The sequence below is a fragment of the Chiloscyllium plagiosum genome, unplaced genomic scaffold (assembly GCF_037043375.1).
Source record: "Chiloscyllium plagiosum isolate Xiang-an unplaced genomic scaffold, Cpla_swu_hap1 HiC_scaffold_30, whole genome shotgun sequence".
Taxonomy (NCBI): domain Eukaryota; kingdom Metazoa; phylum Chordata; class Chondrichthyes; order Orectolobiformes; family Hemiscylliidae; genus Chiloscyllium; species Chiloscyllium plagiosum.
In genome coordinates, this window is record NW_028270168.1 from 21,594,955 (window position 1) to 21,610,050 (window position 15,096).

Genomic DNA, 15,096 nt, shown 5'->3' on the forward strand with positions numbered 1-15,096 from the left:
CAGATAAATACAATGCAGGATACCTTCCCAGATTTTCTTCACAGTTGTGCTGCAGGATCTTTTCAGCACACCTGAGAAAGGAAGACATCTCGGCTAAACATTTCATCTGACAGAGCACGCAGCACTCTCTCAGTACTGCACTGACGTGTTAACTTAGATCATTCTGCTCAACTCCTGGAGTGAGCCTTGAACCTGGAATTTTGAAATTCACTGAGGAGTGTTACTAACAGAGCCATCGCTGACATTTGTGTACAGTTCGGTAATCTCAACATGTATCATTAGTTTAATCACAATCAGTGATTAAACTAATCACAATAAGCTGATGATAATGAGGTAGCTCTGACACCTACAGTCATATGTCATTGAGACTTTGAATAGAGAGGAGTGGGTGAACTAAAGAAGAGACCTATTATCAGTATTCTTGGCAATAATGAATAAATGAAAGTTTATTGGAACTCCCAAGAGTCAGCCAATAGTCACCTTTGAGAAGACAGAGTTGCAGCAGACTTGGTGCAGGGGTAGCCCAGTACAATAGAGCCTCCTCAAGTGCAGATAGCCAACCAATACCAATACCAATACCACATGGTAGGCAGGAGCCATGAGGGCAGAACAACATCAGATTGAATCTATGGTAACAATTCAAATCACGTTGTGTTAGGAATGGTGGGAGAATGTGGAATGTTGCCCTATTCTTGCTTCATGTGTGGACAAGATTGGAGATGGCTTATGACAATCATTGTAATTCTGAAACCTGTCAATCCTTCTGAACTTGACCTGAGATGAGGAGCAACCCCTTATCTACAGACTTGAAGAGGAGAAAATAGACTGCAAATTATTTGGTCTGTAACTTCAGAATGCAGCAACTTGCATTTATGTAGCTTCTGTTAATAGCGTTAAAAATTCCAAAGCGTTCTAAATGAAATTTGACACCAAGCTGCATAATTTGGTCAGGTGATTAAAAGCTAGTGAAAGTGACATGTTGTAAAGAGGGTCTTAAAGAGAAAAAGGCAGTAGGTTTAAGGGTGGAATTCTAAAGCTTTGACACTTATTGGCTGAAAGTTTGGTAACTCATTGTGAGGTGAATGGCATGAGGGATTATTATTTTAATCAAACTGTTCAGTCATGCAATGACACATCACTATGATGGTTGGGACTTGAACCCAGAGCTTCTAACCTAGAGATAGAGACACTACTGCTGTACCACAATACCCTCTGGAGTGAGGAGTGATAAAGAGACCCACAAGAGACATAATGGAATCCTGTTACAATCAAATTATTTGAGGCATTTTCATTTTCTTGGAAGATTTATGTATGATAAACATTTTGGAGGTGTGAAACAAAGACTGTTTGCCCAACAATTGGAAATCACCTTGTTAGCTTAAACAAATTGTGTTTATTTACTGATTGGCTGTAGGAAGGGAGGTCTCTGTGAAGATGAATATGTCAAGTAAAGAACATGTGAGTGTCGGATTGGAGGTGAAAGAACAGGTAATGATACTTCTTGCAATGCCTCAGGGCAAGTTGGTAACCTTTTGGAGTCATAAATATGGTAATTAACCATCCAACAGCTTAGTGATGGTTCCATTAGTTGAAGAGGCGCATCTGGTAAATGCAGCTCATGCTCCAAACTTACTGTAAAACTTACCATTTCGTTTTGGTCCTGTCTCTGCCTTAATTGTTTATGGTCTTTCTACCACTTTAAACGACTCTATCTGAAACCATATTTCCTAAGTTACTATTCTATTTCAGGCTACCCCTTTGAGATTGGTCATGTGAATCACTCTGTTTTGCTCACAAATTGCAGTCTTTAATTCATGGAATCAGAGTGTAGTGATTGTAATGAGCTCAGCCAGGTGGACCTCATAGAGTATGAGTTCCCTGATTGCGGCTGTTAACCCAGTCCAATCAGTGAGCCCTGGCTGAGAGATATAAACAGGAGTGTCAGACATCCTGTTCACACTGAGAGCTGGCTCTGAGGGAGTGTCAAGGACTCTCCACATGTAAATAAAAGGTGACTTGGTGACGGGACAACGTCCTCTGTGGAGTTATGTCAAGGAGTTTGAGGGCCTATCATAAATCAGGAGTTGAAACACACCTAAGAACTGAATTGAAGTTTGATTTCAAACTGTCTTTATTAAGGGCTTTAAAGAGCCATGAAACAGCTGGTCTCAATTAATCTGCTTCTTCTAGAGTCCTTTGGTCCCATAGGGTCACCACGTCTGATTATTCTCTGGCCATTTGGCAATGTGGATTAAAGTCTATTATAAAAGATGATTGAAAATCTTCACACAAGTCTATGGCCTTCAGCCAATGAAGCTGAGGTTAAAAGGTCAGACTTGATTGATAGCTAATTATTATTTCTAATACAACCAGCACCTAAAATATTCAAGAAATGATAATTAGTTGGAAAGCATTTGGACCAGAAAATCTCAATCATGTACATTGTTTGTTCACAACATGCAGTTCTAACAGGATAGTTATATGATAAATAATCCCACAATGCTGCACAAGGGAGTTTTAGATTAGATTAGATTCCCTACAGTGTGGAAACAGGTGATTCAGCCCAACAAGTCCACACCGACCCTCCGAAGAGCAACCCACCCAGACCCATTCCCCTACATTTACCCCTGACTAATGCACCTAACACTATGGACAATTTAGCATGGCCAATTCACCGAACCTGTACATCCTTGGACGGTGGGAGGAAACTGGAGCACCTGAAGGAAACCCACGCAGACACAGGAAGAATGTGCAAACTCCACACAGACACTTGCCCGAGGCTGGAATCGAACCCGGGTCCCTGGTGCTGTGAGGCAGCAGTGCTAATCACTGAACCACCGTGCCACCTGAGTTACCAGACATAACATGACACAGGATAGGGCAACTGTCCAGAAGCTTGGTCAAAAAAAGTATGTTTTCAGAAGGATCTCAGAGAAGCTGACGGTAAAGTAGAGAACAGAAAGGGTTAGGATGCCATTCCCAAGATTGGGTCTTGGCAGCTAAAGGCTCAGTTGCCAATGTTGGAGTGATGAGGATGGACTAAGAGAGCAGGTTTAGAGGAATATAGTGATCTCAATGTGGTGTTGGAGGTTACAGGAAGAGAAAAGTCAAGGAGGAATTTGAAAATCAAGATTTTTTAAATTTGCAGCGTTGCTGGACACGGTGCCAGTGCAGATCAGTGAGCACAGTGAATGATGAATGAACAGCTGTCTGTCCATCTGTCATTCCCTCTCTCTCTATGGGCTCCATGTCCACCTATCATTTACTCCTCCTCCCTCCCCCCACACCCCATCTTCAGCATATATGCCAACCTTTTCCAAGTTACGTTCAGTTCTGAAGAAGGGTCACTGGACCCGAAACATTAACTCTGCTTTCTTTCCACAGATGCTGCCAGACCTGCTGAGTTTTCCAGTAATTTTGCTCTTTATTTCTGAAATAAATTAGCAATATTCAGGCTTGAATGATTTTTACAGCAGAGGTCTACAGTCCTAAGTTGTTCAGCTGCTTGGGAGCCAATTGCACATTTGTTGTCAAGCAGAAGGTATTTGTCAGCAATAATTGGTCACTATTTCAAAGACTAATGAGCTATTTGTTGCTGGTGAAATCTTCACTCATCCACAGCCTGTCTATAACAAGGCTTTCCCCGCTGTCTGATCCAGCAGCTGTGTAAACAGCGCTTACATTGAGTGTCAAGTAAGTTGTTTTGAATAGAGCAGCAATTCCTCAACAATCCTTGGATTTCAGAGTGTATAGAGTCATAGAGTTATACAGCATTGAACAGACCCTTGGGTCCAACTCATCCATGCTGACCAGATATCCTAAATTAATCTAGTCCCATTTGGCCCATATCCGAAAACCCTTCCTATTCAAATACCAAACCAGATGCCTTTTAAATGTTGGAACTATACCAGCCTCCACTACTTCCTCTGGCAGCTCATTCGCGAAATGCACCACCCTCTGTGTGAAAAAGTTGCCTCTTTGGTCCCTTTTAAACCTTTCCCCTCTCACCTTAAACCTATGCCTCTACTTCTGGACTCCTCCCAACCCGGGGAAAAGGCCTTTGTCTATTTAGGGAGAAAGTGAGGTCTGCAGATGCTGGAGATCAGAGCTGGAAATGTGTTGTTGGAAAAGCGCAGCAGGTCAGGCAGCATCCAGGGAACAGGAGAATCGACGTTTCGGGCATTCCTGAAGAAGGGCTTATGCCCGAAACGTCGATTCTCCTGTTCCCTGGATGCTGCCTGACCTGCTGCGCTTTTCCAGCAACACATTTCCACCTTTGTCTATTCTACCCATATCCCTCATGATTTTATAAAACTCCATAAAGTCATCCCTCAGCATCCAATGCTCCAGAGAAAATAATCCCAATCTATTCAGCCTCTCAAACCCTAAAGCTCAAACCCTCCAACCTTAGAAACATCCTTGTAATTCTTTTGTGAACTCTTTCAAGTTTCACAGCATCCTTCCTATAGCAGAATTGCATGCAGTATTACAGTTGTGGTCTAACCACTATCCTGTAAAGCCACAACATGACCTCTCAACTCCTATACTCAATGCACTGACTAATAAAGGCAAGCATACCAAACGCCGCCTTCATTAGGAGAAAGTGAGGACTACTTCATTATCCTATCTAGCTGTGATTCCACTTTCAAGGAACTATGAATCTGCACTCCAAGGTCTCTTTATTCACTGACACTCTCCAGGACCTGACAATCAAGTGTAGAAGCCCTGCTCTGATTACCTTTCCAAAATGCAGCACCTCACATTTATCTAAATTCAAATCCATTTACCACACCTTGGCCCATTTGATCAAGGTCCTGTTGTTCTCCGAGGTAATGTTCTTCACTGTCCATTACACCACCAATTTTGGTGCCATCTGCAAACTTACTAATCGTTTTCCCTGGAGTGTCGGAGACTGAGGGATGACCTTATAGAAGTTTATAAAATTATGGGGGGCATGGATAGGATAAATAGACAAGGTCTTTTCCCTGGGATGGGGGACTCCAGAACTCAAGGGGATAGGTTCAGGGTGAGAGGGGAAAGATATAAAAGGGACTTAAGAGCCAACTTTTTCACACAGAGGGTGGTGCATGTATGGAATGAGCTGCAAGAGAAAGTGGTGAAGGCTAATAGAATTGCACTATTTAAAAGGTATCTGGATGGATATATGAATAGGGAGGGTTTAGAGGGATATGGACCAAGTGCTGGAAAATGGGACGAGATTAGGTTAGGATATCTAGTCAGCATGGACAAGTTGGACCAAAAGGCCTGTTTCTGTGCTGTATTTCTCTATGACACTATGACTCTATACTTCCTTTGTTCACATCCAAATCTTTAAATAAATGTCGAAAAGCAGTGGACCTAGCACCAATGCTTGTGGCACACTACTCATCACGGGTCTCCAGTCTGAAAAGCAACCCTCCCACCACTACCCTCTGACTCCTACCTTCGAGCCTGTTCTGTACCCAATAGCTAGTTCTCTGTCTATTCCAGGTAATCTAACTTTGTTAACCAGTCTCCCATGAAGAACCTTGGTGAATGTCTTACTGAAGTCTCTATGGATCAATTTCACTGCTCTACCCTCATCAATCCTCTATATTACTTCTTCACAAAACTCAATCAAGTTAGTGAGACATGATTTCCCCTGCACAAAGTCATGTTGACTATGCTCAATCCAAATATACATTTCCAAATAGAGAACGACACCCGTATCCACGGGTCCAGTTACCACGGTTTCAGTTACTCGTGGTTTACCGTGGCCCGAACATATTATAGGGAACGTTTTAGATCCAGGGACAAGGATGCTGCTGGGAAGATATGCTTCACATTTAAATGAATTGGTTCACACCTATCCACAGTTTCAGACTTCCGTGCTAGGTCTCAGAATGTATCCCGCGCGCGTACAGGGGGACTTCTGTACATATAAATCCTGTCCCTCAGGATTGCCTCCAACAACTTGCCCACCACAAATGCCAGGTTCACTGGTCTATAGTTCACTGAATTTTCCTTACCACCTTTCTTAAATAATGGCACCACGTTAGTGGTATCATGGTATGTACAGCTGTGACCTTTATTTGTTCTTGGGATGTGAGCAATCACTGACAAGGCTGGCATTCATTATCTCGCTCTTGTTACCCTGAGAAGGTGGTACTCAGCTGCCTTCTTGCCTTTATAGAAAGTCATGTGAAATGGGCTGGCTGTGTAGTGTGTGTGCTGATGTTAATAGAGTTCATGCCTTTCTAAACAAACGATTCTGTTTTAAGAAACACTTTTGAGTGCTTCATATTTTTAAAAAATATTACATATTGATGAAGAGAAATGATTCAGTCTCCTTTTTCATTCCCCTCCACCCCTCCCCCACTCCTCCAGCACAAATGAACGCCTGACTGGCAGGATTTTCTTGCTGCAAACATGAAAGAGTTCAGTTGTGTGTTCAGATCAAAGAGAAACTTGCTTGTTTTTCATCTGGGGATTACCCATAGGAGGAGCAAAGCAGAAGGAATTTGCATTCGTATAGCATTTTTCATGACCTCAGGATGTTCCAAAGGGAGTACTTTTTGAGATACCTTTGCAATGTCATGTAAGCAAACAACTTGCACACAGCAAGATACCATGAGAAATAATGTGATGAGGATTAGGAGGTCTGGTTTAGCTAGTTAAGGAATAAGTGGTGACCCAGGGTGCCTTTGCTCTTTTTTGAAATATTGCATGTGAGCTCCTTCTATGTCCAGCTAAGGATGGACAGGAACTGTTTTTAATGTGCAATCCAAAAAATGGCACCTCCAACAAAGGGATATCACAGATGCTTTCCTACCAAATCGACCTGGATTTTTGTCTGCATCCTCAAAATACTATAAGTTCAATATTCTGAAGGTGAGAAGTTGATCTGAAATATTCTGAAGGTGAGAAATTGATCTGAAATTAAGCCAGGTAGTCCTGAAAATCTTTGGACAATTCTGTCAGAGCACTGACTTTGTTGTCAGCCCTCTCATCTGTCAGTCAGAAAGTTATCTGTTGAAGCCTTTCCTGGGGCTTTGAGCCCATTGTGTAGACTGACACTCCACTGGAAAGCTCTGTCAGAGAATCAGCCCTGACACTATGAACTCGAAGATGTTGATCTGAGCTGTCCTTGCCTGCCTTTTCCTCAGCACTGCTTGGCTGAACAAAAGAGCAAGTGTTCCAGAATCATAAAATGAGACAGCACAGAAGGGGGCCACTTAGAATAGAATCATTGAGTCATGGAATCTTTACAGTGTGGAAGCAGGCCATTCAGCCCACTGAATCCACACTAACACTTTGTCGAACATCCCACCCAGACCTGACTCCCTATCCCAGCATTGTAACCCAGCATTTCCCACTGCTAATCCACCTAGCCAGCAATCCCTGGACATTAGGGACAATTTAGCATAGCCAATTCACCTAAACTGCACAACTTGGCCTATCACACTTTGTTGGTTGATTAGAGTTCTGTAAACTGTCCCACACTTGTGCTCTTTCCCCACAGCACTGAAATTTTGCTTTGCCATTGATGTTGATCTTACTCTCCTTTTTTGAAATTATGCTCAAGTCCACATTAACCAATGTAATTCAAAAATGAAAATCAGTGAACTTGCTACAGGTTAATTTCCCAATTACCTGAATCCTATATCCTCTCTTTACTGACCTTTCTATCAGTGGAAACAATTTATCCAATTTTGCTTTATCAGTGTCTTTTGATTTTGAACACCTCGTCCATAAACCTCACTGTTCAACATGAAACACTATGGGAGGAGGCTGTTATGAGGCAAAGACTCATTGGGCCGAATCAGCTGCTTCTGTTCTGTTTATACTGCGCAATTACAAGTAAGGCAATGCTTTACTTGATTCTAATTAAATTCATCCTCTACTTTGATTTTTGTTCTCATTTTCCATCTATCCTTTTCCCACATGAAGGGTGGAGTAAGAAAACGTTAGGCTGAGGCTGTAGTATGTCAGTCACTATAAAAAGCAGGAAAAAATACAAACATAGCACTGGTGTTGGGGTTTGGGATAGATTTGGAAGTGATTGTGGGCTAAAAGCCTGTGGTTTAGTTTTGCTCTCTAAACTGCTTCACTGTGGTGTGTTGTTTTAAAAAAGATTCTAAACAGATTTCTATTTTTTGAGAGAGAAATGGGAGATGCTGAACAGGAGATGTACAAGTTTAAATATCAAGCCAAAGGCACAATCAAAGCACTTCCTGGAAACACATGAAAGCTAAATAGATGTGACACAGGAAGGGAATTTGATACAGAGCTCAGTGACACTTGAGTGTGGCACTGCAGTGGGATTGCAGGACTGGATGAGGTTACAAAGTTAGAAGGAGATGAGATTCTGAAAGAGATTTGCAAACAAGGATGAGAATTTTCAAAGCAAAGCATTCCCAGACATAGGTCACCAAGCAAAGAGGGTAATAGAATAAATGGAATTGATGGAGATTAGGACAGCGTCTGAATTTTGGATGAGCTTGGTTTATGAATTTATTTTATTGAGTGTTAGTCTCTTAGAGTTGATAAAGTGTGGTGCTGGAAAAAGCACAGCAGGTCAGGCAGCATCTGAGAAGCAAGAGTTGATGTTTCAGATCTGGGGAGGGGGAAAGGGGCTGAGAAATAAACAGAGGGAGGGGAGTTGGGGCAAAGGGAAAGGTAGGTGGGATAGCAAAGATAGGATGTGATGGTGATAGCTGAAAATGTGTTGCTGGAAAAGCGCAGCAGGTCAGGCAGCATCCAAGGAACAGGAGAATCGACGTTTCGGGCATAAGCCCTTCTTCAGGAATGAGGAAAGTGTGATGGTGATAGGTCAGTGAGAAGTATGGAGCAAATAGGTGAGAAGGAAGATGGACAGATAGGACATGTCAAGAGAGTGAAACTGAGTTGGAGAGTTGGATATGAGATGGGGTGGTGAGTGGGGAGATTTGGAAACTGAGGGAACACTTAGGTTTACTTTGATCTAAAATTGTGGTGTCTTTTAACAGTGCACATAGTGCTATCAATTCCTAGCATTTCCCTCAGTTTGGACAGAAAATAAGCAGGAAATGATTGAAGGGTGATATAGTTTTACTAACATCCACAGATGCAGTGACAGTCTCTATTAAAACTGTCTTAGTCTTCATTGTAAAATTCCAACATTCATAAGAGCAACAACTGACAATATAATGGAGTTTATGGCTGTTGTTACACCATCCCATTAGAATTAAGGAAGATATGTATTTTGGAGGATGTCTGAGGAAAGGCAATACATACTAAATGGCACAATCTTAAAACTGAACAGGAACACAGGTTTGGCATCATCTGCACACAAGTCCTGGAAGGTGGATGGATGAACTAAATTGCTGAAAAGGCACATTGTCCCCTTGGATTTATAGAAGCATAGAGTCCAAAGCCAGGAAGTCCTGCCAAATCTTTATAAATCAATGGTAAGCCCCAGTTGGAGAATTGTACTCAGTTGTGGACAACACACTTTAGAAAGGACATCAAGACCTTGGAAAAGGAACAGAGGCGATTTTTTTAGAATGGTACAAAGATAAGGGATTTCAGTCATGTGGCGAGATGAGAGAACTTTGGATTGCTCTCCTTTGAATGAGATGGTTAAAGGGAGATTTGTTGGAATTGTTCAAAACCATGAAGGCTTTTAACACAGAAAATCAAAGAGAAACTGTTTCCAGTAGGGCTGGAGGATCAGTGATCCGAGCACACAATTTAAATTAAACCTAAATTAAAATTAAACACAGATTTAAAGTAATTAGCAAAAGAATCGGAGACAACTTCAGGAAGCATTAATTTTACAGAGTGAATATTATGATGTGGATAATTCCCTGCATCAAAGGCAATAGAGTCGGATTCAGGAGTAACATTCAAAAAGAATTTACCATGATTCTTGAAGAGAACAGAAGGTAATCTTATGGAGAGAGAACAGGGAAGCCTTACCATATACAGAACAGCCTTGGTTATCCAAGCGTCAATTATCTGAATTTCGGATTATCAGAACAAGATCTCAAGGTCCCGTAAAAACGTTATCCATTATCTGAACAATCAGTTATCCAAACTAAGTACTCCCCGACAATCTTGTTCAGATAATCAAGGTTGTTCTGTATACAGATCACTAATCTTGCTTTTATTTTAGAATTCTGCCAAACAGCAGTAGCAGTTACTTGCATATCATGATAACTTTGAGGTTCACACCTATGTTAGATATTTGGTGCATTAACATTGCCATCATCATGATGAAGGATTATTTCTGAAACGCTGATTTTCCTGCTCCTCGGATGCTGCCTGACCTGCTGTGCTTTTCCAGCACCACTCTGGTTTCCAGCATCTGCAGTCCTTATTTTGCCTATTGTCATCATCAATGTCACACAGTGCCACTTCACACCTATGTAACACCAAGAGAGACAGACACCTGTATTGGCTATAACGCGATTCCAGGCCCATTAGTTTAAATGGTGCGACTATTCACGATTTTCTTATAACGTGAGATCACATGAGAATGGAACTATTATGTTATATCAGAATCAACTGTAGGGCAAATTGATTAAATGTGTCCCTGCCCCGTATTGAAGTTCTTGGTGTTCACTCAGTTCCATTACTCAGGGCTTGGTAAGGAATGCTGGTTGTTTTTCAGGTGATAGCACTCTTGTGTCTGAATACAAAGGTTTTGGGTTCCAGTCCTATACCAGAGATATGACTGACACCCTTCCCCCAACCCAGTGCATTACTGAGGGAGGTGCTGTATTGTTGGAAATGTTGTCTTTCAGCTAGAAAGCTAAACTGTGTTAAACCCATTTGGTGACATTTTTAAAAATCCCATAACATTGAATTAGGTGATCATTCCTGAATAATGATTTGGAGATGCCGGTGTTGGACTGGGGTGTACAAAGTTAAAAATCACCAGGTTTTGGTCCAACAGGTTTAATTGGAAGCACACTAGCTTTTGGAGCGCCGCTCCTTCATCAGGTAGTTGAGGAGCTCCTCAACCACCTGATGAAGGAGCGACGCTCCAAAAGCTAGTGTGCTTCCAATTAAATCTGTCAGACTATAACCTGGTGTTGTGTGATTTTTAACTTTGTTGCTGAATAAAGTGTCCTCATCAATATTTCTTCCTCAACCAAGCTAAAGAGAAATGGACAGGTCATTATCACTTTATGGTATTTTGCGGTACACTGATTGGCTGCTGTACTTCCCTACATTAGAATTGTAACATTTTTTAAATAAATGTTTGCTACTGGTAATGAAATACATTGTGATGTCCTGAGATTGTGAGAGGTGCTATATAAATGCATATTATTTCCATTGGCCACACAGGATTCATCTCACTGAGTTCTGTAAGTGTGTGTCTTGATCAGAGACCGTCTCTCCCTGGTGCATTGTGAGTATTGGCTGCCTTAAGCTAAGCCAGCTGACCCTCTGTGTCAGCTCAGTTCTGGAATTGCTGGTGCATTGGATCTGTCAGCACCGAAAGACAAAATAGCTTTTTAGCATCGAGTCCAGAGGCTTTGAACTGATGCACGGCAAACTTTGATTTATTTTTCAGGAGGATGCGTGAAGCTGAGAGGAAAGTTCAGTGAAGCATTCCAGTTGAGAGTAGAGTGCATTAATGGATGCACTCTGAAAGCCTTTTCTCCTGTCTCTTGCTGATTTTCCGCAATGAAGAAATCATTGAGGAGTCTGTGTTCCTAAGCCCTATCAAAACTAAACAACGCTAAAGTCTCAGGTGACCTGATTTCACTGGTTCAGATATGGGAAAGTTGATTTGAAAGTTGCTGCTGGATTGAGCTCTGGACTTGTCTCATTGTCCTAAACCACAAGTGAAGTGTGGAGAATGAAGCCAGTCACTCCAGTTAGCTCCCCCTCCCCTCTCAGGCTGCTAAACAAAGGCCCTGAGTATCTACGCAGGCAAATGGAAAGTGGGAACAGGGGCCGGGCACCGAGTGCTGTTGAGAGACTTGAAGCAGACAAGCCTAAGTATGTCAAGAGCCAGAGAGTGATGAACGCCAAGCAAGAGACAATTGTCAGCCCTTCTGTAACGCCACAGCCTTCTGCTCAAAATTGGGTCAGATCAGATGAGGCAAGAAGTCTGTGCCATGATTTTGATGCCAGAAAAGAGAATGCCAATTTGGAACAACTCAACAACATCAGGAATGTTTTTGTGGACAAACCATCCCACAATCCAGTGGTCACGAGGAGGACCACCTCCAAGAGAGTCATGAGGCCAGACTCCTTAATCATTTACCGGCAAAAACGTGACTGCAAGACAGGCAGCAGCGAGAACTCCAGAGGCTATAACTTCATCCGACGCCTTTTTCAGGGGTCCACCAGGGACAAACAGGTGAGCTCCCTCGAATTGCCAAAGATCATCCTGAAGGAGGGCAGTAGGTCTTTCTCTGAAGGCAATTCCCCTGTAATGTCACGCATTAGTCATCTCAATGACTGTGAAGCAAGAGAGGTTGAAAATCTTTGTACCAAACACTTTACTAACAAGGAAATTCCTGACTCAGTTTCTCCAAACCTTTGCTTAACCAGAACTCTCAACCTGCCAAGTAACCTTTCTGAAGCGAATAGCCAAACAGCCTTGAGAAGCGGGACTTTGCAACATCCAAACCTGGACCACTTGCTGCGTAACTCTGTTGCTTTGTCGGAAGAAGAAAGGTTTTTTAATTACTGTGGGCTTGACCCAGACGTGGCAGAGTATCTTGGGCTGTCCAACCTCTCTCCTGCTCCTTCAGACTCAATATCACCCAGAATTCAGAATGTCAGCATGACTGAGAGTGATGGCAGTGAATTCTCTCATGGAAGCAGAGATGGTGAAGGCCTTTGTGAGGAAGAAGTTCACGAGCAGGTCTCTTTGGGGATATCCGTCATTGAACGAAATGCACGGATCATCAAGTGGTTGTACAGTTGCAAAAAGGCCAAAGAAGGACCAAGGGAGTCAACAGTGTAGAGGTTTAGAACTTCCCCCAAAATGCAAAGAGAATATTTTCACTGAAGTACATTTTGTCTTAATCATTAATATCTTGGGGAACTGAACTAGATTCTGTCTTTAGCTCAACCATATGGAACATATTTAAAAAGTTTTATTTTCTTAATTTAACTCCAAAAACTGATGTTCAGCTTTGGTCTGAAAGTTTCAGTTGAAGTAAATAAATGAAAAAGGGATGATGAATGCAACATTTTATTGCCTTGAAGAGGACTGGGGGTTGGGGGAGGTGGGGTAGGTTGGGGGGAGCTGGGGGTGTGCTTTCCTTTAGCGGAGTATTTATACTCAGAGGTCATGGACATAATGCTGGTCTGTCTTCACACACTAATGTTGACAGCACATATACCCAGATCTAACGTCTCACAGGTAAGAAAGAAAGATCTCCATGGGATAACCTGAAGTGCCTGACAGCTAATTGAGTATTTGTAACTATTTGCTGTTCTAAATGAGAGTTGTGACGAGACAATTTGAAGCAGCAAGCACTCATAAACGTCAATGTGATTATGACAATCTGTTTTTAGTGTTTGAAAGATAAATGTTGGTCAGACACTGGAAAAAAGATACCTGCCCTTCAAAATGGTGCCATGGGATCTTCATTCAGTTGGAGAGACAATGGCTTTGGACAGAGCCTCGATTTAATGGCTCATCCAAAAGTTGACATTTATGACATTAAGCACTCCTTCAGTACTTTTCTGGAAGTATCAGACTCGATTTTATTCTCGAGTTTCTGAAGTGGGACTTGAACCCACAACTTTAGTTGTGAGGTAAGAGAGTTACTCTCTGGGCAGTATCAGTCACCCAATATAAAAATTAACATTTAGAGGCAAAGTAAAACTTCTTTTTCAATATCCTGCTCCAGCACAGACACAATTCTATAAGAATATCCTTGACTGTACCAATGTGACAATTTCAAAATAAGATTATCAAATTAGGGGGATGTCTGTGCACATTAACAGCTGAATTGTGACTGCACGAAATGATCGTTTGTAGGATTAGTGATGAAAGTTGTTTTTCATCTCCTGGGATGGTGTTGTGCCCAGGCGCTGGAACCATTCAGTAACTTTAAGCAAAAGCCTCCACGTTTGGACCAACATTTTCTTTTATATTTATATATATAAATATATACACACACATACATATTCTGAAAAACATGCAGCAGATTTACAGGAAATGAAATAATGTGACCTTCCCGAATACAACCTTGACAATTACATTTAATATAAACAATTGTTCAAATAAATGAAAAAATAGGTGTTTTTTGGAGGATTTCAAAACTTTTTTTTGTGAAAGCTAAATTTTATTAAGGAAAATAAAGAAAATTAAACAGGTATTTAACTTTGATTTCTTTATGGAAAGATAATATGGGAAACATGATGCTGGAACTTTCCATTTTGCACTCATCAGGACAGATCGGGAAGAATATCAAATCTCAAAGGAAACAATTCCTTATCCTGCATGGCAAACAGGATGCTCATTGGTTGGCAAGTGGAATCTGAATGATTAAAGTATTGTGACTTGCCAACCAATCAACACAATTTTTATTATGCAACACTATTCGCTGTTCCCATGAAGATTGAGATTCTTGTGCACCTGGGAGAAAGTGAGAACTCAGATGCTGAAGATCAGAGTCGAGAGTGTGGTGTTGGAAAAGCACAGCAGGTCAGGCAGCATCCAAGGAGCAGAAGAATCAAAGCTTCAGGCATAAGCCCTTCATCAGGAAGGGCTAATGAAGGGCTTATGCCCAAAATGTCGATTCTCCTGCACTTTGGATGCTGCCTGACTTGCTGCGCTTTTCCAGCACCTCACTCACGATTCTTGTGAATCTGTCCTGATGCAAGGCAAACGGCTTCAACAGTATATCATTTTATTCTACAATACTCAAGTTCTGTTTCAAGAAACAACTAAAACGTATTGTCTAAATTCTTCCATTTCTGATGCAATTACTACCTTTCACCCTGACCTCAAGTTCAATGGACCATCTTGGACACCTCCCTCCCCTTCCTGGATCTCTCTGTCTCTGATTCCAGCAACCAACTCAACACAGACATCTATTTCAAACCCACCGACTCCCACAGTTCCCTTGACTACACAACCTCCCACTCCCACATGCC

At 41.8% G+C, this 15,096-nt stretch overlaps 1 protein-coding gene across 2 annotated transcripts in view; it reads left to right on the forward strand.

Annotated features, from left to right (window-relative positions):
• The window catches only part of fam110d (family with sequence similarity 110 member D), a 47,344-nt gene extending 34,153 nt beyond the window's left edge, over positions 1–13,191 (forward strand). The window contains exons 2-3 of one of the 2 annotated variants that reach the window (XM_043717559.2): positions 1,415–1,488; positions 11,543–13,191. In XM_043717559.2, the coding sequence (XP_043573494.2) occupies positions 11,831–12,949 (1,119 nt within the window). In that variant the 5' untranslated portion in view covers positions 1,415–1,488; positions 11,543–11,830 and the 3' untranslated portion in view covers positions 12,950–13,191. The remainder of the gene's footprint in view (positions 1–1,414; positions 1,489–11,542) is intronic. The other variant, XM_043717557.2, reaches the window with a different exon arrangement.
• Positions 13,192–15,096: the final 1,905 nt, after the last annotated feature.